We start from the raw sequence: 26,811 nt of genomic DNA on the forward strand, positions 1-26,811 counted from the left end.
ATTAACAGCAGCAACTTCTGATCAGAAGGTCAATAAAGTTTAACTAACAGTTATATTGCTTTGTAACTCAGATGGCTCCTGAAAGCTGAAGTCATTCATCATTGGCAAATATGCCAAACCTCGCTGCTTCAGCAAGAAGAATGATATGTTATTACACTATTTATATGTGCTGAATTCAATAATTTTCTTAGTATACTGAATGCTCTGATATTATAAAACAGGCTCAGAGCATGACTTACTGCAAAAATTATATGATTTCACTCTCAGAAACATCAGTTGCAATAGGGGAAATAAGAGACCAAAATCTTATTTTCGACTGATGTTATATTCTAAACAGCAATGTAATTTCTGTATTATTTTATTAGATGAATGCTAAAATCTGTCTTTTTTTGGATTGAAATTATAAACTATAATATTTTCACAAGCTTTTGTAAGACGTGAAATCAAAATAATTAGACTTTTTTAGAAAACAAATAATTTATAAACAAAACATCAAAAAGTAAAGCCTTTTTTGATTTTTTTTATAACTGCATTCTTCTCACATTGAGTAACTTGTATTTCTAATTATTTGAATCTCTTTCTTCTGCCCACGTTTTTTCTTATGAGAATTCTCTAGGAACCAATTTCTTTTTTTTTCTCTTTTTATATATTTTCTCACACTATTTTGTAGTTGATAAATAGAATACTTACGCGTCTTTTCATACACAGTATTGAATATTAAGATAAGAATAATATTCTCTCAAATCTCTTCACTGACTATCATTTTCCTTTATTTTCTTTTGTCATTTTCACTCTTTCTCATTAGCTCTATTTATTTCTGAATCAAGTATGATGGTAAGTTTTTTTATTGTTTTAATCTATTTTTTTCTATTACTAATCTGTAAAAATACTTCTTTCAATATATTTTTTAGGCACACTCTCTATTTTAGTCAGCTATCTATACAATTTGTGAGTTATGTAATGCATGTTTTTTGATATCTGTACTGATAAAAAAATATTTTAGAATCTTGACTATCTCAAAATATTTATTTATGTTACTTTGATTGAGTATATCACATTATAAGTAATATTATATATTATATTCTATGCATTCATTAATTAGTGTTGATGCTGCTCTTAAATAATGCTTTTCTTCTTTCAATTTAGTATTTATTGTCTGGTTCAGATAATAAATAGAGCAATGAGTTCAAACCGCGTAAAAGGAGAGGATACTGTGAAACCAAAATATTTATTTATAAATCATTTTTTTTATCAAATAAGCCAAAAAGTTAAAAAATTATATTATAAAACTGATTATAATTGGCAACCTGTTTCTCTATCTGCTTCCCTATCTGTTTCTCCAAATTTTGAGATATTTAGTCAATAGAGATTGAGTAAAAATTGGGGAACCTTTAATATAATTGGCTCACACAGAGTAGCTTTATTTAGATTGACTACCTCATTTAAGAAATGATGACCAAAATTTAATGAGAATATATGCTAGACCTCTTTTCTATTTAAGATGTAAATGAAAAATACCAGCTAACTTAGGCAGCGTGCAAATCTTAGTATTTTCCCATGCTGTAAGGCTTCTTTTCAAAGATACAACTTATGTTTCTATTTGGGAGGAACATTCCTTTAAACTGGGTGAAATTATCTTTTTCCCTCAATTCAACATATATTTCAACCCATTACAATGATATAATTTTTACAGTGACTTTCAGTATTATTATAATGATAAAAGCTGGTTGAAACATGCAGTTTTTAGAGATATATATAAGATAATTGATAATTGAGCAAGAAACCTGGACAGAAAGATACTTGTTCTACTTGACAATCCAGTCTGCCACAATACATATGACAATTATACTAATATGAAATTCTTATACCCCCCAACAAATACTACATTGTATATTCAGCTATTAGATGCCGCATTATACAGAACTTTAAAGTTAAATACTGATACTATCAATATACTCTTGCTACCCAAAGATACATCAGCAACATGGTCATCAATACTGATGACTATTTCAAGCTTGCACAACTAGAAGGCATAAATTTCATTAAATTGGCATGGAATCAAATGACTTCAGAAATCATAACCAATTGCTTTAATCATACTGGATTATTTGCTGACAACGTACCCACACCACACAGCATAGCCCCAATTATACCTAAGACTGTCAATATACTCATTGAAGATATAACTATCATATCTGGATGCTGAAATTTTTAAAAAAAATGATATTGAAGTTGTTGATATCTCATAAAAATCCCTATATATAGTGTATTTTTTTTATAATTGACAGAAACAAACTGTACTCCAATCGTTTTTTTCAAGACCTAAAAAGTGATGTCAGAAATGACAAAACTGAATATCTTTACTGTTTATTTTGTTAAGAAACAGTTTCTCTACAAAGTAAATAGAAAACATGTTTAGTTTTGTCATTTGCGACAGCACTTTTTAGGTTTTAAAAAAACGCGGTATTTGAATTTAATAGCAGAGAAAGAGAAATATTGAAACTATATTTTTCATTTATAACAGCAGACGATGAGAATCGATCCTCTAAAATAGTAATATTATGTATCACTCTGTATTTAAAACATGTTTTGTTATGAATATATGAAGTTGTGACTGCATAAAGTTCAATATTTAGGATTTTTTTAAAAACTAGCAGACATTTAATGCGTTTTTTATATATTGGCATTTGAAATAAAAAAATTGACACAAATCTTGAAATTTGCGATTATTAAGAAAATACATTATACTCTAGAAGATAATACTCTTGGTAAAGAAAATGAAAATGAAGAAAATAAAGAAAATAAAGATAAAAAAATGAATATTCTCCCAAGAAAAAAAAGAAAAATAGTAAAAGAATTACTGGTCAACTTGACACATTTAATAGTATTAAATAGTCAGCCTTAGCAACATATAATGATGAAGAAAATTTGTCAATTTATTAATGATATAAAAGCTGAAAAATATTCTGAGAAAACTCATCAAAAAAATATAAAAAAAAACTTTAAATAATAACTGTAAATAGTAATAGTTGTAAATAATAATAATTGTAAATAGTAATAATAAACATTAATAAAGTATTTTATAATAAAATCTTTTTTTTTTATAAAATCTTATCTTTAAATTTATATTTACTAGAAAAATTACTATTATTTTTTTTTATTTTTTTTAATATATATCCTATATAGCTTATTGAATTTTAAAAAATAGAAATAAAAATAAAGCTGTAAAAGAATATTTTCATAACCCAGTGTTTGGTATAAAGTATCAGCGCACTTGATATTAGGGATCTTGGACACTTCATACAATTTTTTTGATATATTTAACCATATATGTAATTTTATACGGCCTCATGTTTCACATCCAAGGCTTCCATATACAATAAAAATATGTAATATTTCATTTATTGGCCATGTTAATTTACTAAACTTGCGAACTTAAAATCATATAATTAGTGCAAACCAAAGTTTGTTACTTTTTGCCCTCAAATTGTAATAGCTGTTTAATTTTTTAGACATAAAAGCTAATAGATATTAATTAATATTTGTATATGTAGAATACTTGCGCAAATAAAGGGGAAAAAATTAATGCTGGAGCTATATGGACTTCTTTATATACTTACTTGAAAACATAATTTGTTCTTTATTTCAAGTTTTATGTCATCGTTAGTTTAACAACATAAAATATCAAAAAGATTATTGGTCAATACATTTTATATCATGCTTTTATATCATATAAAATAACCCGAGTTTGAAATGCATTATTTCTTTTTAAGAGCACAATCTCTGTCTAAATAAATTTTATATGATGTGTCCAAGGTTTTTATTTAGATCAATTGTATTTATTCTATGTAAAAGTAAAGTAGTCTGACTAGTGATGTTTCAAAAACATTGAGCAGAAATTTGTACTAATTTTTTTACTATAAAAAACAAACTCAGCATTTGATATAGTGATATTGGTGGAATTTTTTTTATCACCATCTCTAAATCAGAAAATAGTGATAATTAGCAGGGGATAAAAAATCTCAATAATATATCACTAAATCAAACATCACTAAATTGAGCTTTGACTGTAAATAAAAAAAAGTTTTATTAAAAAATAAGATGAGATTAATCCACTGTAGAAAAAAATCCAAGTATTTTTTGATACTCATAACTTTCTTCCCAAAACTTGTAACTCAGAAAAGTCTGGCACAGACTTACTAACAATATAGAAAATAATGTGCAAGGATTTCCAAAAAAAAACTGCACATCTGCAAAATCTTTGCACATATTTAAAACTCCTGTTAGCCTTTCTAAATTTAGAGCAATTTAAACCCTTTTTAGAAGCTCTGTGCCAGTAATCATAATTTTTTTTGGTGGTTTAACTCAGACAGCTGTTTTAAATGAGAAAAGAAAGAGGACTGTTGTTTTCTGTTTGCAAGTTTGATCAAAGTCAAGAACACAGCCAATCAATTAGATATACCATAAATTCGGTTTTTCTGGCATTGAAAAATTTTAAATCAAATGGTAATAGCAACAGATTTTGCTATTGTTTTGGGTGATTTTTTTAAAGAAATTAAATGTTTATATATGTATTAAAAGAATAGGGAAAAAAAACAAAGAAAAAAAAACCTATTGGTTGTATTTTGGCGAAGACCAGATAATGTGCCGAATGGCCTTGTTGTTTGGGTCATGGACGAGGCCAGCAATCCCCTTGATAGACTTCACGTCCACCACCTTCACCAAATCAGATGCCAGGCTATCCCACGCAGGGAAAAGATTTTGGTTCACACGTTGAACATCAGAAAGATAGTCAATGGCCGCAAAGAGTCTTGTCACTCTGTTGACAGTTTGGAAGAAGAATTTAAGAATAAATCCATACATTTCAAAAAATATAAATGAGTTATGATTAATAAAATTTAACAATATAGAAAACAACTAGTGCTACGTACTCCCTGGCATTGTTGAGCACAGCAAGATTGTTTGCTCGACCATGCCTGCTGTCAACAGAGGACCAGGCTCTATAGACCACCAAATCTTTCCACATCTTGTTGGCGCAAACCACTTCATCGTTTTCTTCAAAGGAAACAATGCCTTCTCTTGCCCAGAAAGGCACCAAACTGCGGACCAAGTTCTGGCACTCTATGCCAATGGCGGTAGCCAACTCAGCCAGAGAGCTTCGAGTGGCCTGGACCAAAGTTGAGGACCAGCAACATCGTTACTTGCAACCTCGAAGTTGCTGGTCCTTCTGTCATTTTTGCCACAAATGACAGGCCAGCAACCAAGACAGTGATTGATTGCTGCCTTTCTGAGCAAGAGATTCTCCATGTTCTTTCCTGATTTCTTTCTCAACTTGATTGCTGTGCTGTAGACACCGATTGTCCTTTCAATTGGCCTACAACTATATGCCCGCAGAGGGCTCATCTCCCACATCATATAGCCAAGATGAACTAATATATGCTGGATCATCACGAAAACTGTAGGCTTCAGCCTCTTTTCTTTGATCTCACAATGGAGGAAGGCATGCCAGCAACCAATGGCCCTATAAAGATGATTAAAACACTGATCAGCATATATCCAATTGACTTACTCCTCTGTTTCTTGGATATTGGCAGCAGTGATCCTCCACTGCTGGGCAATTCTGCATGCAGTAACAAGTTTCATCACTGCTGCTTTCGTACGATCAAAAACGAAATGATCAATGACAATTGTTGGAACAACAAACAAGAGAAAGTCTATCCAATCGACAGCCTTCCTCTTGCCATTGGATTCCTTCCACAGGAATTAAAGTGCCTCTCTCACATCGGAATCGTTGGCTATTATAATGAAAGCACCACTGTTTCTTATCTGCGTGCTGTTCAGCTTATATGGCTTCAAAGTGGGTACAAACTTTTTTACACATGTCATCCATGACAGGACGGCCAGTATATTCTTGTCTTAGAAGCGTGTCTATCTTGTAGTAAGACATCAGTGAATTGATGACAGCTAAAATGGTAGTAAGTTTACATGCTATAAATAATTGATATTGACTATATACTTACACAATCCACATTCTGCCATATACTTATTCATCATTTTCACACACTTGTCAAAAACATTACAAGACACATTGTTCTCAATAAACATAGAGAACAACTCCAGGCTAGCTGCCTCTACCCCACTCATTGAGTCATAATAAGGAACTCAAGGAGTCTCATCCAGTTTGTTTTCATCGTTTTCATCGCTTTCATACTGGCTTGGGAAATGCACATGATCTACAGTGTTATGAACACAGAAGTAACCACGACCAGATTCTTCCGTATGTATATTTGCGTGTGATTAATAAGGTTTTTTTTTTTAGAAATTAAAGAGACTAGTTTAGTGGTTTCTTCTTCTTTTCCCTACCAAGCGGAGTCTTGATATCTGTAGGCACGTCTTTGCCAAATTCAACATCTATGTCCATTGATCTTTCTGGGTGTTGGTGGTTCCCTCCAACATAAACTCTCCCAGGTCATATTGATACGGGTGTTGTGTGTTCTCCAGATTCACCCACCCTGATTTATTTCCTTTTTCTCCGATCGTTTCCCTTCCTATTTTTCTCATTCATCACTTCTATATATTATCACATTTTTCCATAATCACATTTTTACATATACTCTTACCTTTATTATCACTTCCATTTCATCTCCCGCGCATATTCTTTTTTTGGCGTCCTTACCCTTTTTACATACATCTTCTCATTTCCTTTTCCAGCTCACAGTTCGCTTTTTCTCACAGTATTTATCTTCCACTATTACTGCTATTCATCTCTCATTTTATATCTCATTTTTATTATCTTTTTATTATCATTACTATTATATTCTAACACCTTACCCCTACATTCTACCAAAAAGCACAAACATTATCCCACTCTTTCCATTTTGACATTGACATCTACCCACATTTACATATTACCTCTTCTCACGCTATAAGTCACATCCACAATTTCTAAAAAACCATTCCATTTTCATATTTTATTTCATTTTATTTTCAATTCTCAAAGATATATAAGAGACACTACAAAAACACCTTAAAATAATTGAATTCCACTTACTTGGAATTATCAATAATAGTAGTAAAAAAATTACAACCCAGGTCATTTCATGTGTTTAGCAGCAAAAATATATTAAAAGACATATAATTGGCCTAATATATATCAGAGTCCCTGAGAGAATTGTTTTTAAAATAATAAAGACAATTATAATAAGCAACGGCTGTTACACACTTTCTTTATTATTAAAAAAAATTAAGTAAAAAAATGTTTGCCATTGCCAATCCCGATGAAGTTCATTGCAAATGCACAAAATGCAATTGCAATCCTCTCAGATATACCATGACAGATAAAAGAACTGCCAAGCATCATGCCCAGAATGACAATAACAGAAAAATGGATAAAATCATTAATGATAACTAAAGTTATCAATTTTTTATTTATTTATATGATGTATTCTAATTAAATGAAACAAATAGTTTTGACAGCCGAAGTAAATACTGGTAAAACTGATATGGACGTAGATCAAATTGAAGAATATGTTGAAGGTAGTAGTATTTTATTTTTTTATACCCAATGCGCACTCTATTTAAACTCAGTATCAATAGATGTCAATCACTTTATTGGTGCACCCTCACCAGAGCAATATGTCCATACCTACTTACCTCTTTTGGTGGAAGAATCTCTTTTTGGAACAGAGGAGTATACTTCAGAGTATGAGTCTGAATATGAATCGTCAGATAAAATTGAGCCAGAAGAGCAAGACAGAGAGGAAGAACAGGGTAACTATTAAAAATAAATGATAATTAAAATGAATTGACCTGGATCAAACCAAGAAAACAAAAATTAATACTATATCATGATAATCTATAGAGTCTACAGCAAACCTCCCAGAAAATCCTTGGCATAGAGTAATTGCCATTTTCACTGTGATGTTTATTTTGATTTTCATTGTGAATGACGGCACTGTGATCTTGATCACGTTCATTAATACAATACTTGAACATTACGGAGAGGATTTCCGACTTTCTATAAGTATTCCTGGTCTGAAGAAAATGATGGGGTACAATGACTTGATGAATGGGGTGTCCAATTATGTAGCATGCAGTGATTGCCACACCTTGTATGACTACAGCAACACCACACAAACATGTTGCAATTTTAAAAGAGTTGGCAGCAAGACCCTTTGCAGAAATGATCTTTACAAGCACAGTATAAGAAATGTAATGATTCCCAAACATACATTTGTCTACAACTCGTTGACAGCTTCCTTGAAAAAATTGTTTATACATCCTTCTTTCAAAAAGAATATCAATGAGTGGAACTGCGAGCCAAAGGTTGATGGCACTTTATTTGATGTTTACAATAGAAAAATGTAGAAAGAGTTTGTCAATGATGAAGGTGCCCAGTTTGTTGCAAAGGAACGTTCATTGCTTTTGACATTAAATATTGATTGGTTCCAGCCCTTTGATGGGGTGACATATTCTTGCAGTGCCATATATCTCACAGTAAACAATCTATCAAGAGAAGAGTGCAACAAGGTCGAAAATGTTATCCTTGTGGGGTTAATGCCTGGACCCAAAGAAGCAAGTACTGACAAGATCAATAACTATTTGTGTCCTCTTGTTGACGAGCTCATAGTTCTCTACAAGGATATAACAGTAAATACCTATGACTGCCCTGGTGCTTTTATCTGTGCTGCTTTGCTGATGGTTGCTTGTGATATACCAGCTGCAAGAAAAACGCGTGGGTTCACCTCTCACAATAGCACATGTGCATGTAATAAATGCAACCGCCATTTCAAACGCATTGATGGATCCACTATTGTTAACTACTCTGGGTTTAAGTTTTCCAACTGGGTAAGCAGAACCAAGGAAGAGAATATTGAGCATGCCATAATGTGGAAAAATGCCAGAACACTAGCAGAAAGAAAGCGACTGGAGGTTGAGAATGGCGTTTGTTGGTCTGAGCTCCACTGACTCACGTATTTGGAATCAGTGCATGAAACAGTAATCGATCCCATGCACAATCTTTTCCTTAGAACGGCAAAGCGCATGATGAACAATTGGATCGCATGTGACTTGCTTGACAGTAATGACTTTGCAGAGATGCAGAAGGAAGCTGATTCAATGACAACCCCAATGGGGTATACAATTCTCTGAACAAAGATCAGAAAAGGATTTCCATTTATGAAGGTGGATGAATAAAAATCCTGATGCCTGATATACTCTCCTGTTCTGCTGAAGACGCGCCTGCCAAGTAATCTTCTTGTAAACTGGATTCATTTTGTTGATGCATGTAGGGCACTCACAAAGCCAGCCATTACTGAAGAAGAGATTGATAAAGCCCATGTCAGTTTAGAAAAATTCTGCCATGGTTGTGAAACAATGTATAAGCTTGACTTACTGTCGCCAAACATGCATCATCATCTTCATTTGAAAGAATCGATTCAGGATTTTGGATCAATCTACAGTTTTTGGTTGTTTAGTTTTGAGCATTTCAATGGTGTCTTGAAAGGATTCCAGGCAAATCAAAAGAGCAGCTTCGAGAAAACGTACATGAAGAAGTTTGTTGAGGACTCTTCCAAGGGTGATTCCTATCACACACATCTCAGCACCATTACCAACCCATCTTACATTTCTCTCTTCAGCAAACTTACCGACAGTATAACCGGCACAATTCCATCTGGCAATCATCAAAACTCGCCATCATTCTTTCATCTTCCATCATTCCTGGAATCTGCTACCAATCCAGAACACCAAACATTTGGTAACAAGCTTCTTCCACCTTCTGCCTTGCCACTGGCTTTAAAAGAAGCAACAACAATGAGAAAAGCAGAATACAACTGTCTTTTAAAGTTCTACAAGATTGAGTATGATGATGAGACTTTGTGTAGTGCAAAAACTATGCTAAGGCACAGAATATCTGTTTATGACAGAATTCAAAAGATTGCATCTATCAATCTTCCTGAACAAGTCTATAAAGGCGGCGAAGGCTTGATCATGAGAGGGTTCTATATACAGGCCAAGTATATGGAGACCAACAATAATAATAAAGAGATATATGCTGGTCGTATCAAGTATCTTTTTACACACAATTTTACACCCAATCCTATCTACATCAACCTCCATGCTTGCCACAATCCCTAACATGTATTTGCTTTTGTTGAATGGTACCAAATCCCTTGCCATCAGCCAAGAATTAATCAGAGTATTGAGTTGTATGACGCAACGTTTTTAAAATACGACTATGACAACATTCTGCCTGTCCACCGCATCTTGTCACCAATTGCAATTGGAAGTCATATGTCTGGTAGTGGTGCAGCAAAAGTCATTGTTATTCCTCTGCCAAGAAAGCTGTATGCTTAATAAAATACTCTATCTTTTTTTTTAAATAATAATAATAATATAAGACAGAGTTCATAGACATAAAAAGAGATGTGGTAAAGAATGCAACTAAAAAGACAGAAATTTTATTATACGCGTTTTGACCACGCAGGCATTTTTGTAACCAAGCCACGAGGAATTGTCTTGTGTACCAACACATGACTCCGCGACTTCAACTATGTTGCTCTTTTTCCCAAGTCATCTCTGGCGAGATTGTCAAGAAAGTCAAACACAGCATTCAACTATAAATGTATATATACATCAGAAATCAAACAACAGAAAAAACCATTTTATATAAAACATTACCTCATTACTACGCCAATCAGAACGAGATGCAACAACAGAAGTGTCGGTTTCTGTCTCATCACCAGACATTGCGTCTCTATAAAAAACGCCATTGTAATCCCGATTAAACTTTTTGGTAACTGCATCCTTATGCTTTTTGTATGTTCTTTTTCTCCTTTTATTAAGCTACAATATATAGATAATATTTTAAGTATACTTGTCAAAATTGAATTATTATAAATAGAAATACTTACAGCAGTCTTTCTATTTCCTCTTCTGTTTGAGGTAGTGTTTGTCTGTATGTCTTCTTCAGTAAGCTTACTGGCAGCCAAGCAATTGTAATAGCTGTTTACAATAATACCACATAGCTCTTTTGGTGGTACCATGGCTGCTACAGGTTAATGACGAATGTAAAGCATCAAATCACTTGCAAGATTCTTGTTAAACTCGTCAGACAAACCAACATTGACATCCCAAGTTGGTTTATCATTATTCTCTCTAATCAACTCCAAATCATCTGTTTTGAGATTAATATCTCTTAACCGCCCCCGAATAATACTTTATTAAAGGTATATTGATGTTAGATTTAAAGGGAGATTTTTTTTTACAATTATAGTATTTGAGCTTACTGAAATCTTTGGGTGTCTTGAGCTGCTTATGATGTCCTGAGGATCCATATCAGAATCAAGAACGGCTTGCATGCCAGTCGATTGAGCACCCACCTGGCATTGTACTGTTCCAATAATTAGTCTATTCGAAAACAATATAGTTTGTGTTTAATTACCTTTCAATTCACTAACATCAGAACTAACGGCTGTCATTTTGTTATTGAGTGTAGCAAGAATACTGACAACATCATTAAACTCTGACACTGGAATTGACATATTGTCTGGTGTAGGAGCAATCATTGGATTAGACGATCCTATACAGCCAGTGTTGACTGTGTTGATCAATGGCCTAGATGCTGATCTATTGGTATGTGCGTTCTGGTTGATGTTAGTTCTTGGAGCCATTATCTGTATTTTTATATAATAAAATGATAAGTTTCTAGTATATATTACTTGGTATTTCTATTTTAATAAATTTTTAAGAGAGTAGTTTATACGTAAAAAACTTTAGAGTAATTGAGTGATTGAACAATTATGTTAATAATTAAGCAAGCAAGTTGAGCAAGTATATGAGTGTGTAAATACATCTTTATTTAAATGATCGAGGAGATCAAAATATATATTTTAAAAAAAATTGAGCTAGAAAACAACTTCTTTAGGTATATAGTAAGTAACAATTGTTTTATGAAACATATAAAGCTGTAATTAGTAGACAATTTTTTTTACAAAGTAAGAGAAACAGTCTAATAACTTTTTCAGGATCTACGGCTTTTTCAAACACTGTTTTTTATTCTCCCACCTTTTTCTGTTTTTCTCTACTCTTTAATAATATTAATAAAAATAACATTCTTTTAATCCTACTATGTTTCACTTTAGACACCCTTAATATATACATATGATGCAGGTGTCTTTCATTAAACAAGAGGTACTTTACCATTAAATATATCATTATTTTACTAACTATAAATTACTTTAAATAGCCATTACATATATTTCTCTGATATAACCGGTGCAGACAAAAAAAACAAAAGCATATTAGTGGTATGTATGTATATATCTATATCAGCAGCTTCTTTCCAGTATTAAAAACAATATCTAACATCTACTTTAAATATAGCTCACCCTTGCTTTACATATGGTCAGTAAAAACAAATCATTTAAAGAATATAAGGGTACATGTTATTCATTTTATTATTGTGTTGTTTTTATTTTGTTTTGTTTTTTTATATCAGCATTCTCACTCTCCTTTTTTATAGTTGAAATGGTTCTTCACATTCTTATATGACTGGTACTCAAGGATAAGACATGTTCCTTTAGTAAATATGTATGTATATGTTTTATATTCCTTTCTTTGTAATATATACTTGAATGACACATTGGCTCGTAGCTTTTGATAATATAAATCTGTGTTTTATTTCATTATTAACAAATTATTCTAACAGTATGTAAGTATCTTTCTACTCCCTTTAATCAAATAGCTTCAGTAAGCATATATACTCACTTCCCAAGTTTATTAATTCAAAAAATTCTGAAACAAAATTTATAAGAAGTACAATATAATAGATTAGTATATTAAATAGTAATACTATATAGAATCCTTATTATTGCCAAAAAAAAAGGCTTTTTTTATTCAAAATAAAAACAAATAAAAAAATCATTTTTCAAAACAGAACAATATCCAATTGAGATACTCGTGCTTAGCATTTGCATCTGTGAGAATTTTTCTTCGATTCATTTAGCCAATTAACATTAAAGAAGTGCCCTGTTATTACGCCTGTTATTACAAAAACAAGGCCTACATCAAATTACAGGTGTAATCAGTGGTAGATAATACATTGTTCTGCATTTGAAATAGTCTATATAATTGATTCCTGAGAACAGTTGATACACAGACGTTATACCTAAACTCCCGGTTTTTATTTTTGGAATAACATAATATTCAATTATATTTGATACTTTATTCAATAACTTGTCAACTATGATTTCTTTAATATTTACAAGTAATTCATTTTTATATGACAAAATATCCCAATAATCAAGACCTATTATTATAATAATTCCCAATGATTTTTGCAGTGAGACCTATTTTTACAACAATAAACATTATCAGTTATCTCTCTCTTAAAAATCACCGTCCCTGAATTGCTTTCTGCCTGACCCATAGGAAAGCAATCCTACATCGCATTAAAGTCTTATATCTCTGTTCAAAACCGTCTTCCTCTTTTTCTCCTTTCTGTCCCTTTGTATCTGTGTGATTGTCTTGAGTGAAATCAACAGCGTTCTCTTAAATTCTTTTCTAAACTTATCTTCTTGTACCTTGCTGTTTATCTGTCTTGATTGTCCCAAGCAAAATCAGCAATATTTTTACTTTCTTCTTCTATCTTACCTTCCTGTGCCTTGCTGTTTTACCTGTTTGGATTGTCCTGAGCGAAATTGACAGTGTTCCTATACCTCCTTTCACCTTTTACCTTAACACTTTTATTTCTTTTCCACCCTCAACTGTCCCGAGTGAAGTTGAACATTCAATCGCCTTTCTAAATACTCTGTATCTCTTCTATATTCACCTTTCTCTTTATTATCCTCTTCCCCACCCGAACTTGTACTCCAGAATTACATTTGTAATTCTTCTTCAATACATTTTATTCTTATTTTCTGACCAAGTTGCACACATAACAAACTCAACACGCATCAATATGACTCATTACTATACAAGTTATTGTCATAAGCATCTAGAAACATGGTTATTACGTTCTTGAATGCCTTGTTGATCAAATTCAGTTCAGTTGAAAATGTCTTTGGGATAGTTAATTTATTCAACTCTGTCTTCATTGGCACCGTTTTCAGATGTCTGTGTAATCAAATCGTCAATATTCATTTTAAATAAAGAGATCTATTTTATGAAGGATTAGTTGGATGATAATATATAGTAAAAATGGTTTGAATATAAGTTAAGAGAAAAAAAAGATCAATATAGATATGAATTTATGTTTTAGTTTTTTATTATTTATTTAATACTGAATATGGTAAATTCATGCAATATATTGCATGATTATAACTGTGGATAATAAGAAGAATTTTTTCTTGTGAAAATCGGATTTTGTTCTCTTTTCTTTTCCAAAAAAAAATGTCAACAATACAAGATCTCACAACATAAGTACGCCTGGAAGCTCTTGAAACTACTGTTGTCCAGTTACAGGCACATCCTGATAATTCTTGAGAGACGGGAAATAACATTCCTTTGGAAAACATTAGCCATTTACTGGCTGGAGAACAAGAGATAGAACAAGTACCCAACAATCAGACTCTTCGAGACATTGAACGTTCTGATGAAACTGTTTCTGACAACTCTTGGAAACTTTCAGCCGCAGCAATTCATCATGCAATGACCATATACTTGACTGAAGGCAACGAAGCAGCTGCCTGTATCATGTACAGATCGGCCTCAGAAATTGTTTGTAGTCTCCTCAGGGCTGCTTTTAAACTTTTCCATGATCAAGGAGAGAGTGTTCCATTGAGAAATAATCTTAAAAAGTCGCAAAAGAAGAATTTGATTAAAAACCTTGAGCTACATGCTTCTTTTAGAAATATTTATCTCAATAGATTTGTAGGATCATGGGGAGCCAAGTATATGCTTTCTCAAAAGTAGAAATCTGCCAGACTTCGATTATCAAGAAACTAAAATATATATTCTTTGAAGAAAACATGTATTATTTAATTATTTTATTCTAATTCTCAAGTAGTGTAATTCTTTGAAGATAACTGATTATTCTTAAGTACAAAAGATAAAAATGTATACACAAAGATATACATAAATGTATACTATGGAAATTCTGTAGCTTAAACTGTTATTTAATAACATATTAATGAGTGCTCTCTTTACATACTTATTCTTTTTACATTTACTTTCAATTATTTTGATTCATAAAAATAATAAAAATAAAAACTATAAAATTCCAATATAAAACATCATGCATTTGTTGAACTAATTATAAGAAAAAGCAGAGGCACTAAAACTGATATATATCTGCTATATTTGGCACTTTTGATTCAATTAAATACAAAAATGATCAGAAATCTTATAAATTGTATTTGATTATGATCTAAAATTCTGTAAATCATATTTGATCTAATCGTAAATCCCATAAATCATATCTGACAAAAAAGTAAAACTAATAGACTAAAAAAGACATGCTATTATCTATAAAAGTTACAAGTTCATAACTCATTACGAGGTTGGTTTTTTAAAGACTGACTTTTAAATAGTAGAAGTTATGAGTAAGTAACTTGGTACAAGGTCAGAGATATAAATCCTGTCATTTCCTATAGTGATCTTAAGTGCATTATGTTTACAAGTCAAATATTGAATTATTGAGTTGTTTTAGTATATTTGTTTTATAATCGACAAAAAAATTGTACTCCGATTGTTTTTTTCAAGACCTAAAAAGTGTTGTTGAAAATGACAAAACTGAATATTTTTTCTGTTTACTTTGTTAAGAAACACTTTCTCTACAAAGTAAACAGAAAACGTGTTTAGTTTTATCATTTGCAACAGCATTTTTTAGGTCTTGAAAAAACGCGGTATTTGAATTTAATAGCAGAGAAAGAGAAATATTGACACTAGATTTTCTATTCATAATGACAGATAATGAGAATCAATTCTCTAAAATAATAATATTGTGTATCACTTGGTATTTAAAAGATCTTTTGTCATGAATATATGAAGTTGGGACTGCATAAAGTTCAATATTTAGAATTTTTAAAAGACTGGCAGACATTTAATATCATTTTCATATATTGGAATTTGAAATAAAAAAAATTGACACAAATCTTGAAATTTGCGATTATTAAGAAAATACATTATATCTAATTTTGTTTTTTTTTTCAAAGATAAAACAAAACTATATATGCTATATATTAATATAGATCATTCACTTGAAAAATATAAACTTAATATGAATAAGTTTTGTGATAGGTTTTATCTGGTAAGAATTTTATTAGTACTATCTATCATTACTATTTACATTTATTATTATTTACATTTATTACTATTTACAATTATTATTTAAAGTATTCTTTCATATATTTTTGGAGAGTTTTTTCCAAATTTTGTTTAGAATTTATATTATCAATAATTAAAGCACATAGTTTAAGAAAGAGGTCTTCATAATCATGATCACAGAATATAAATAATTATAACACTATGGCCAGCACATCTTTTAAAAGTAATCCTTTCTCATCAGCAGAGATTTGATATTTTGGCTCTTCTTCTTTTTCTATTTCTACTAATTCTACTTTTTATTCTTTTTCATCATCAAAGATATAGTGTTATAGAGTATCAAGGGACTCTTCAATAATATTAAATTTTTGAATATATTTGTTTATTATCTTCTCAAATTCAAAAATGATATTAAATCTTTCAATGGATATAGTAATGGTCTCAAGTATAAGAGGTTGGGTATTTTCTAGTGAGAATAAATGACTGTCAAAAAGTTGAATATGATTGAAGCAGTTGTTATTTGTTTTAGATGTTACTTTTTCCAAGCACTCAAAATAAACTCCATACCTTCAAATTATATCAACTTGAAGAGATCATCAGAGTTCACAATCTTTTCTGAGAGATATCTGTCAGTTCCAAAAGTATATTAATAGTTCTAGTATTTAACTTTAAAGTTTTGGATAATATTGCATTTAAAGATTGAAGATATAATGTTGTGTTTGGTAAAAGATATATAAGTTTGAGATTGATATATGGGGCAGTGATATCATAACAAGAAGAATTGTCAAGCAAGATCAGGAATTTGCAATCTAAATTTCTTACTCAATCATCAATGACTCTGCAAATCAGTTTAAAGATTGCTTTCATTGTCCAACTTTTATTATTGTAGTAGTAACAGAATCTAAACTTGCTGTCTATATAATTAGTCTAAAAAAACCAAAGTATTGAGTAAGAATGAAACTCATTAATTGCAGCTTATATAAAATTTGTAGTAAATTATCAGTTTTCTTGCCAAAATAATGAGGTTTGGTACGCTTACCAATAATAAATAGCACCAACTTTAAGAAGCTATCAGAGTTGTTAATGAGAGTCACAGTGAGCCGAGTCTTATCAGCTTTCTGGCCAGAAACTACAGCCTTAAAGATGGTGTTGGTGGGGGGTTACTTGTAGAGACCAGTCTCATCAAAATTGAAAAAGTCTCTTCTGTCATATGTATTCAACTTCTCTTTGATATCCTCTATTCTCAACTTGAAACCCATAGTATTGATTAGATCAGAAGCTGCTTTGCTGTGCATTTTTCTGCCCTTATGCCCAAGTCTCTTCTTTATGTTAGCAACCTACCCATCTATGAAACTAGTGAGTTCTTTCTTGGTGATAGCAAGCACCCTGATACAATTCTGAATACTGGTTTTATCCATTCAATTGGCGCCCATTTCCATCTAATTAGCATCTGTTTCCATCTAATTAGAACCCATTGACATCTGATTGGTTTCCATAGAAATTGAATTTGCGTCCATTGCCAACTGAATTTGCTCCCATTGCCATCTGAATTTGCTCCCCCCCTTTTACTATTGGCGGAAGGGTACATGGCACTCAAATTTTTTATCCTTACAGCTTACAATTTTTTTATATAACTGTAGTATTTTTTTTTGTAAACGTCGTACTTTTTTTGTAAACGTTGTACTTTTTTTTTGTAAACGTTGTATTTTTTTTTGTAAACGTCGAATTTTTTTTATATAACCGTAGTATTTTTTTTTGTAAACGTTGTATTTTTTTATATAACCACTAGGGGAGCGGTGCTCCCCCCCCCCCCTTTGGGGGGTCCCCCCCCTCCCCCCTCCCTTCGGGGGGGCCCCAGAGCCTACCGGAAGTTAATATAAAACCCTTCCCTATTGGAAGTCTAAGTACCGTATAGCACAATTAATAGGAACATTTTATTTGAGTGAATTATATGAAAAGAAAGGATATGTATAGATGTTTTATTATTCAAAAAAAATTGGTTAGATGAGTTTATAGTGTATGTTATATATAATTTTTTACTAAATGTCAAAGACTTCCTTAAATACAACATTGTCTGTAAATACAGTATTTGCCATTTCGTTGGAATTTGCTGGTGTATCAAGCATTATCTTGATTGTAGAAGGTTTTCTGACCCGGGATAGAGCAACATACAGCTGGCCATGGGAGAATACTGGGGCAGGGAGATATAATCCAACACTCTCAAGAGTTTGACCTTGTGACTTGTTTATTGTCATTGCGAATGCAAGACGAACTGGAAATTGGAACCGCTGGAATTCAATTTCACCATTTGATCCAGATGGATTAAGCTTTATTCTTGGAATAAGAGATACTTGCCTGGCATTTGATCTAGTCACAATTGTTGCTCTGATGACAGATGTTCCAAAAGAGTTGCAAATCAGGCGTGTACCATTACAGAGGCCGTTTTTTGGGTCAAGATTGCGAAGAAGCATGATAGGACATCCTTTTTTTAAGGACAGTGAGTGAGGTGGTAGGGATCCAGGATCAATGGTATTTAGTAGCTCAACTGGATATGTCAACTGACCATCTTCATCAATTCCCTGGTCGACGCTCTTAAACTCTCGTGCCTCTCCAGGAAACTGGCTCAGAAGAATATCATTGAGTTTCTTGACATCTTTATTCTTAGGAGTAAGCAAAGCACGGCCCATGAGGAAATGAGGGTTGGCTGCATTAGAGGAGAGATCATGGAAAACTGCTTTGGCCAGATCAGCAGGATTACATCCAGAAAGTAACATATGGGGCGGAATTGGGATGGTGTCATCACCGCCTGTTGTGTGGGCAGAACCACTACCAACTTGCAAGAGAAATGCTCCAAATTCCCTAAGCTCTAATGTTTCTTGTTCATTATTTGCTTGGGCAATTCGCATGTTTGTTGTAAGCCGCAAGGTTTTTACATTTCTCCATGCAGATGCTTTCTTGATACATTGGCTTACAACCTGAGCTCTTGTTGCCTTGGGTATAACAGGAAGGACCTGCCGAAAATCGCCTCCAAAGACAAACAACTTCCCTCCAAATGGAACGTTTTCAAGCAATGGATCGACAGTCTTCATTATATCTTGCATGGATCCGCTTACAGTATTAAAAACATCTTTACTAATCATAGAAGCTTCGTCCCAGATAACCAATTCCGTTCTTCTAATAAGTTGTGCCATTTGCAAGTTTGCGTTGATGGAGCATAAGGAGTTAAGATCAATTTGCACTGGAATCTTAAACCTGGAATGTGCTGTACGCCCACCGTCTAGCAGCAATGCAGCAATTCCACTTGTTGCTACTGCAAGAGCAATTTTTCCTTGTTGGCGAGTTTTTTGAAGCAAGGTATTAAAGACAAATGTCTTTCCCATCCCACCTGGACCATCGACAAAGTACAATCTTGAGGCTCCCACGTTTTCTTCAATTGCACTTAATACTGTTGTATAGATACGTCTTTGTGAATTATTGAATGTCAATGTATCTGGATCTGGCAAAAGCTGGGCTTGATCACATAAATCTTCTTGTTCTTGTATGATGGCTTGAACATCTTGCCCATTTGGGCTAAAGTGCTGGATGTCAGACATTGGTGGAAGAACAAATCCAGTGAACAACATGAGAGACATAGAGTTGGCAGATAGATGACTTTCGATATCCTATAAACATCTGTCAAACATATCTTGTGTGGGGGCTAACGCAGGAATTCCACTACTTTCTCTTGCCAAATGAAGATAATCTTCAATCATAGAATCGCGATGAGCAAGCCACAAAGAGAAAGGATCTGATACTGCACAGAAAATCAAAAGAATAGCAAAGAGTCTTCGTAAAGAAAATGGGATCTGATGAGCTGCTGCCTCTTCCATACAGTTACTCCACTCATCATCATTCAAAAGTAATCCCAGAGCACGACATGCAGCTTGGTTTGTTTCATACACACATCCTTCTACTGTACGTATGTCTTCAAAGCTTTTGGCCCCTTTAACATTATGCAGCAGTAATTGTAACAAATATTTTTCAATATCTCTCGGAGACACTGTGTAAACTCTGCCAATCGTTCCTTTATCAAACCTCTTACGTGCTGTCCATTTTCGTTCTTTTGTATTCCATACATAAAGAGAAGGAAAGTCGACGTAAAGAAGTTTTTCAGATGATGGGTGTGTAGCATTATAGTCGAAATATCCCATTAAAGTAGTGTTTTTTCTGGAATTTGCAACATCCTCTGGGTTAGAAGATGGATTATAATATACGGGTTGGGCATTTTCCAGATGGATTGAAAGTCGTTGATGGCTGGGATACTCTTGATGAAGCTTGAAAGAAAATATTCTCCAGCATGCTTCAAAAGCGGAGACATACCGAGCATCAAGAAACTCATTAACTTCGTTTACATGCTCTTGTTGTTGTTGTGGAGCGGAATTGGTGGGTGTAGGCTGCACATGGGCCATTGCACGGTCATGTCCTTTATATACATATTTGTAGAAGTATTTTATGGCAGAAACAGAGGTGCTAATCTCAACATTTATATGAGCATTGTATTTTGCACATATGTATCTATTGTGTGGAACAACCCATCCATTATCCATGATCTTTGGCCCTCTTCTAATAACTCTTCCATTTCGACTGCGTTGATAAATAGGATATCCGTTTCCACCATCGCTAGTCTCATTGCAAAGCTTTTTAGGATAATTCTTTGAACAGATCCCATTCTTCATGCATGGTGCTTTTGGATATTTCTTTCTGCATGGGCCATGCATCATGCATTTTTTTACTGTTTCATATGCCAATGGCTCAGTTTCAGGATCTGGGATTTCAGCCGAAACTATTCTGTCAAAATCTTCTATTGTTTTTGGTTTATCTTGTGGTCGCAAAATCAAAAGAATGTGGGCATGAGGAAGTCCGCGCTTTTGGAATTCAATGACATATATAAAGGCCAAAACTTTCCCCAGAATATTTTTTTTTGTAAGGTCAATCATGAGCTCTTTGAGCTTCATATTGAAAACCCGAGAACAAAGATCTGGTCTGTCATTAGCTTTTTGCCCAGCCAACAGGGAATTTGTGATTTCTGGCCACTTTGAATTGCAAGTGAAAGTTATGAACAAATCAGGCTTGCCAAAACGACGCACAATACTCATTGAATCTTGATAAAGTTGAGTCATATACCGGGGGCTACCAATAAAAGAAGATGGAAGAATAACTCTCTTTCCAAGATTTGCAAGATTACAATCGTTATGGATAACAGCATCCTGAATTCCACTATAAAGATCTACACGGAGACGATTTTGATTGCTGGTGATGAAGTGCAGCCGATCGTGCTCAACTTTGGCATACATATCAACAATATATTGTTGAAAGAGACGGCCAAAAAGATGGAGGAGGTGCTGTGTGTTGCGTCGATACATCAAACGGTTTGAGTACCATTGCATTACTGTGACATGCTCTCCTGACAATGAGCTGGCATCAATGGTCCAACCATCTTCACCATGTGGAAAGAGTAGCACATAGTGTAAAGCATCATAAGATCGGTGGTACTCATTGATGTTCTGTTGGAAGTTGGCTCTGGTGTGCAGCACAATGTCTCTTGAAGTACCCTTTTCATTATTCATAATAAGAACTGCTATTTCACTTGCAGTTGGAGCATTGTACCGTCTTTGATCCCGAGGCCCCTCAGCTACTAAACGCAAAGTGAGATCTATAGATTGTCCCTTTTCCCGAGAAATTTGATCCATTGTTCTGAAGAGATGTACGAATGGATTTGTTTCCATAAGAATGGACTGAATCTTCTCCAAAACACTTCTCTCCAATTGTGGGGAATGGTACTGTCTTTGATCTATCTGAGCAGCACTATCATAAATATAGATCTGAGCGAATTTTGGGTGAGCAATATCAGATTCTGTCACTGGCAAAATAGATCCAATTCTATGACAAATTGTTCCGTGAATCCGGAAGTTGTATGCCCCATTGATATTGTTGCCAACAGAGGTATCAATTTTAGCTCCCAAAGAAGTAAAGCTCATTGTACTATTATAGCTTCGAATGTTTTCAAGAAACTTCTTTCCATCACGTGTTCTATAGTTCAAAAGCTCAGCAATTCCTGTAGGTGTTGGCTCAATTTGGGGGAGAACATGCTTTCCTTTGTTACAACACATAGAGAACGTGGGGCTTCTTAAAGAAGAACGACTGTTTTTTTCATGTGCCCACATCATTGCCCCACAAAATCGACACTCAATATCCATATCTCCCCTGTTATCAACTGCTGGTTCTGAAATAGCTGGAAGTCGGGCAATATTATTCAAGCCTCTGCCTCGATTTCTAGATCCTCTTGCTCTGCTACTGTTATTGTTTGGACAAAATCTGCTTGTAATTCGGCGATGATCAGTTCCGTTACAGTGAGGACAATGGGGTAAAATTGATCCTCTATTCACAGTTGAAATCTCCTCGACTTCTTCTCTTCCAGTCACTTCTTCATCGGATGAAGTCTCCTCAATCTCTTCTTCCATGACTGCTTCAAGAACTTCAGTAATAGTCTCATTTGCGAGTGGAAATTCAGTCAACTCAGAAACTGAAATAAAAGTCGATGTTTCTATGTCCAAATTTTGGTCTTGGACAGGCTCACTTCTTATTCTCAAGGCAGCAGCTATTTTTTTATAAACACATTTATTATTAAAAAATATATATAATACTTGCAGTAATACGCATAAGTGTATAAATAAATAGTTACTTTGGCTACTTTCTGCAGGATATTCATCTACATTAGTTCTCTTTTGAGGAATGTGGAGAGAAATGTTCTTTGGGTTCATGAGACATTGCTTATGAGTACTTCTGCTATGTCCAAGCATATGGCAAGCAGCACAACGACATTGAGTAGATGACATTTTATTTTTCGGTTTTTTTTTTCAAAGTTAGAGTTTGGTTTGATAGTTATATAAGTTTTTTGGCAATAGTTTGTAAAATAAATTCAAGGGGTTAATATCTCGGTATACCATGTGACATAGTAATGTCAGGAGCGGATTGGAATTGGCACTCAGTTCCAATCCTACCCAATCAGAAACAACTACTCCAACCGCAGTAGTTGGGTGAGCAAGGCCAAGAAGAAGAAGACAACCATTGCTCAGCAAGATACTGCAGCAAAAGGACTTAGCTAGAATATAGGATACTGCGGCATCTTATAAATTAATATAAATATCATAAATATTATCACAAATAAACATTATCTTTATCTTCATATTTCATTCTATCTTATTATCTTATTGTGTGACTTCTCGCACATTACAGTAAAAGTGCTAGATTTTAGATGTGAATAAATGTTTTACAGGCAAATTCGTATATCACGTGATGCTGCTAATTTTGATTGATTTTAGATATATAGATAGTATTTTTTTTTGTAAACGTCGTATTTTTTTGGCATAAAACATGGATATTTTTATTAGGCATAATTAGTTGATAGAGAAATAGAACACATAATAAGAAGTAAGATATAATGAAATACAAAGTAATAAAAAAATAAAAGTATAAAGCAGTAAAACAAATAAAAAAAAGAGGGACATAAAGTGGTAAAAAAAAAATAAGAAAAAGAGGGACATAAAGTAGTAATAAATAAAAATAAAATAAAAAAAGACATAGAGTGTAAAGAGCTTAAATAGACATAAAAGACATACTTAAAGCTTTTGCTTTCTGTTCAAACAGCGAGGAAAGAATGAAATGGCATGGTTAATCCAACCCAAACAGTCTGAAAGGGTGACAGTCTTAGCTGATTCTGTAATCCTTAAGATGAGCCCGTCTGACTCTGTAATCTCTTCTCTGCAGACACCAAACTTGATATTGGACCACATTTCCTCAATTGGATTCAGGAAAGGTGAATACACAGGAAGATATACACACTTATACCCACGGGAAGAAATGAAGTCTTTCACCTCATTGGCCTTATGGATAGGAGCGTTATCCATGATGAGATAACGTCCTTACATACCCTGGCTGTCCAGAACGTTCATTGTATGACTAAGAAAGTCGAGGTAGTGCTGGGTTCTGGTGCCAATTCAGCCATTCACCTCAACGCTGGTGTAGATGTCCAACTTTCTCTTCTTCTTGGTTGCGACTGCAGTGAGTTTCTTCAACGAGAGGCTGACAATCCCTCTCTCGCACATTGCACCAAGGATGGTGATAAACACACCTCTCTGCGTCGGGACAGTTGTCTTAGCTGGGGTGCCACTGACGGAACGGCCAAAAGTTCTCTTGATGTGCATGTTGAAGCCTGCTTCATCGATGAACACACAGTTCGACAGATAGTTGAAATCTGCAAGTTGTTGCCACTCCAAAATGCGGTCTTGTCTCATCTCAATTGTGTTGACGTCGTCTCTCTTCTCAGGCAGCTTCTCCAACTTCTTCATCATCAGGGCACACTTCTTCACCAAGTGCTTCTGGATTGCTGATTTGGTAATCTGCAGCCCAGAGAACTCTTCCATGACAGCTATCCTTGCTTGTTCCAAGGTAGCATCTGGTTTATTTTTGAAAAACTTCAAAAAAAAAGCAGAGTGCGCCTGGAACAACTTTTGGTTGCCATGTTTTCGTTCTTTAGGCGCAGAAACATCCTCAACCTCCATCGTCTCCAGCCCATTGGACTCATCAGTCTCCACTGTGGCAGCATCAAAATCGGCCTGGATCTTCTCTCTGGCCAGCCTGACATAGTTCTGGGCAGTCCGGACATTGATCCCCGTTTCCCTGGCAGTGGCAGGAGTAGTCTGGTTTTCCGAGAAAACCAAGGAGAAGAGCTTGCTCACCTGGTTTTGGTTGTACTTTTGGTACGAACCTCAACCTATGCTTTCTGCAGTGGGAACAGAATCAGGATCGACCTTCTCCGGCAGATTCGTCTTCGGCTTCTGTGCAACAATTGTCTTGGTTGTGGCCTTGTTGACTTTGGTTGGCAGGAAACTTTTGAGACTGAGGAGGTTTGTGACTGCTGGGTTTCTGGCCGAGGTACGGGTCCATTCCATATCTGCATGGTTGACAAAGACATCTGTCACAGATCTGAGTACAACTTCTCCATGCATTTCGTCAACAATCTCTTGGTTGAAATCGCACAAGGGGTCAAAAGCAATTCCAGAAAACTGGGTTTGGTCTGCAGAACCGCTGTGACTAACCATTTCACAGTGCTTGTCCATAACAAATTTGAGGGAGTTGTTGGAAGTAGGCATTTTTTTTGAAAATAAAAAGGGTGTTAAAATTGAGGAAGAAAGATAACTGAGAAACTTTTATTAAGACACTGGGGTATATATACCAAAAAAAAAATATTTTAATAACTTAAACGTTTCTACCAAGGTATAGTCTTGTCCTGCTGTCTTAATATATTTGGATAAAGAACGTGTTGAAGAATAATGAATGTTTACATATTAAGCTTCTTCACACTTTTAAGAACATTTATTTTATTAGCCGATTTACAGTGCTACCAGAGCCTTTATGGTGTCCTGTCCTCTGTCTCGAAGGAAGGGGTGGGATTTCTCCTAATGGGTTTGCCCAACCAAAAAAAAAAAAAAAATAAAAAAAAAAGAAAGTTTTTTTTTGTATAGAGCCAAGGAAAAGCTCGAAATTCAGTTATTGAGATTTTCAGTTTTTCAGAAATTTCTGCGGTTAGATACCATTTTATTTTCAGTTATTAAGATTTTCAGTTTTTCAGTTATTGAGACTTTCATTTTTTCAGTTATTGAGACTTTCAGTTTTTCAGTTTTTCAGTTTTTCAGAAATTTCTTGCAGTAAGATATCATTTTATTTTCAGTTATTGAGACTTTCAGTTTTTCAGAAATTATTTGCGAAAAAATGGTTATGTATATTATAAAAATTTATGAATAAAAATGCTAGTTATACTATTTGGAGAATTATTTTTAAAATTGCTATTACATTTTTCTTTTTTTTATTTCTCTTTTTTTTTTTCTTTTTTTTATTTCTATTTTTTTTATTTCTTTTTTTTTATTTCTTTTTTTTTTATTTCTTTTTTTTTTTATTTCTTTTTTTTATTTTTTTTATTTTTTCATCTCTTTTTTTTTTCATCTCTTTTTTTATTTCTTTTTTTTGTCATGAGCTTATGCTATTTCTTGTTACTGTTTTTGTGTGTGTAATATTTGGTTTTTTTTTGGTATTTTGTATCATGAGGGTTTCCAAAATGGAGATTGAGTAGTATTGTAGACAAAACATAATTCTTGGATCGCTTTCAGTTGTTTAGCAGATTGTTGGACATTTACTTGTTTCGAGTGCAGATTACAAAGAGTTGTTGAGTTTGATATTAAGAAGATCAGGATTCTGACATTGTAAAATGGTTGGAGCAGGTGCTGAATAAATATAGCATTTTTAAATTCTTTTTTGTAATGGTATTAGATGCTTGTGTAGGACCAGATTCATAAGATATACAATTGCTGTGGTAGTCAATCAGATTACTGGATATTTGAAATAAAAATTGACAAGTTTTTGTGTGGTCAGTAGAGTGAATTCTACTGTTGGATTTCGAAAAAGTATAGTCGGTGAAATGCACTTAAAAGCATTATGAATATGTGTAGACTG

At 33.6% G+C, this 26,811-nt stretch overlaps 8 protein-coding genes across 8 annotated transcripts; 3 read left to right on the forward strand and 5 right to left on the reverse strand.

Moving 5' to 3' along the window:
• Nucleotides 1–82: 82 nt before the first annotated feature.
• On the forward strand, nt 83–1,775 carry PHYBLDRAFT_111655 (hypothetical protein; the record flags this gene model as incomplete). Its single annotated transcript, XM_018428224.1, has 2 exons — nt 83–166; nt 1,704–1,775. Coding segments are annotated over 2 exons (156 nt in total), but the record flags the coding sequence as incomplete, so codon positions are not given.
• A 2,836-nt stretch (nt 1,776–4,611) lies between these two features.
• On the reverse strand, nt 4,612–6,144 carry PHYBLDRAFT_167208 (hypothetical protein; the record flags this gene model as incomplete). The annotated part of the gene is made up of 6 exons (XM_018435594.1): nt 4,612–4,819; nt 4,932–5,167; nt 5,209–5,521; nt 5,570–5,751; nt 5,870–5,964; nt 6,021–6,144. The coding sequence occupies 6 exons, from the start codon at nt 6,142–6,144 to the stop codon at nt 4,612–4,614; spliced, it is 1,158 nt and encodes a 385-aa protein (XP_018292907.1).
• An 18-nt stretch (nt 6,145–6,162) lies between these two features.
• On the reverse strand, nt 6,163–6,421 carry PHYBLDRAFT_144226 (hypothetical protein; the record flags this gene model as incomplete). The annotated part of the gene is made up of 2 exons (XM_018431173.1): nt 6,163–6,272; nt 6,364–6,421. 2 exons carry the CDS (start codon nt 6,419–6,421, stop codon nt 6,163–6,165), a joined length of 168 nt encoding a protein of 55 aa, XP_018292908.1.
• Nucleotides 6,422–7,454: 1,033 nt separating this feature from the next.
• On the forward strand, nt 7,455–10,137 carry PHYBLDRAFT_167209 (hypothetical protein; the record flags this gene model as incomplete). Its single annotated transcript, XM_018435595.1, has 5 exons — nt 7,455–7,536; nt 7,597–7,770; nt 7,862–8,200; nt 8,987–9,134; nt 9,291–10,137. 5 exons carry the CDS (start codon nt 7,455–7,457, stop codon nt 10,135–10,137), a joined length of 1,590 nt encoding a protein of 529 aa, XP_018292909.1.
• Nucleotides 10,138–10,550: 413 nt separating this feature from the next.
• Nucleotides 10,551–12,216, reverse strand: PHYBLDRAFT_167210 (hypothetical protein; the record flags this gene model as incomplete). Its single annotated transcript, XM_018435596.1, has 8 exons — nt 10,551–10,616; nt 10,681–10,845; nt 10,914–11,050; nt 11,087–11,165; nt 11,289–11,392; nt 11,444–11,675; nt 11,721–11,729; nt 12,202–12,216. 8 exons carry the CDS (start codon nt 12,214–12,216, stop codon nt 10,551–10,553), a joined length of 807 nt encoding a protein of 268 aa, XP_018292910.1.
• A 1,788-nt stretch (nt 12,217–14,004) lies between these two features.
• PHYBLDRAFT_144229 (hypothetical protein) lies at nt 14,005–14,913 on the forward strand (the record flags this gene model as incomplete). The annotated part of the gene is made up of 2 exons (XM_018431174.1): nt 14,005–14,044; nt 14,486–14,913. The coding sequence occupies 2 exons, from the start codon at nt 14,005–14,007 to the stop codon at nt 14,911–14,913; spliced, it is 468 nt and encodes a 155-aa protein (XP_018292911.1).
• A 3,389-nt stretch (nt 14,914–18,302) lies between these two features.
• On the reverse strand, nt 18,303–23,138 carry PHYBLDRAFT_167212 (hypothetical protein; the record flags this gene model as incomplete). Its single annotated transcript, XM_018435597.1, has 4 exons — nt 18,303–18,535; nt 19,538–19,648; nt 21,488–22,900; nt 22,985–23,138. 4 exons carry the CDS (start codon nt 23,136–23,138, stop codon nt 18,303–18,305), a joined length of 1,911 nt encoding a protein of 636 aa, XP_018292912.1.
• A 1,161-nt stretch (nt 23,139–24,299) lies between these two features.
• On the reverse strand, nt 24,300–25,454 carry PHYBLDRAFT_167213 (hypothetical protein; the record flags this gene model as incomplete). The annotated part of the gene is made up of 2 exons (XM_018435598.1): nt 24,300–25,040; nt 25,113–25,454. The coding sequence occupies 2 exons, from the start codon at nt 25,452–25,454 to the stop codon at nt 24,300–24,302; spliced, it is 1,083 nt and encodes a 360-aa protein (XP_018292913.1).
• Between the last annotated feature and the right edge of the window lie 1,357 nt (nt 25,455–26,811).

This window comes from Phycomyces blakesleeanus, assembly GCF_001638985.1.
Source record: "Phycomyces blakesleeanus NRRL 1555(-) unplaced genomic scaffold PHYBLscaffold_8, whole genome shotgun sequence".
NCBI classification, from domain to species: Eukaryota; Fungi; Mucoromycota; class Mucoromycetes; order Mucorales; family Phycomycetaceae; genus Phycomyces; species Phycomyces blakesleeanus.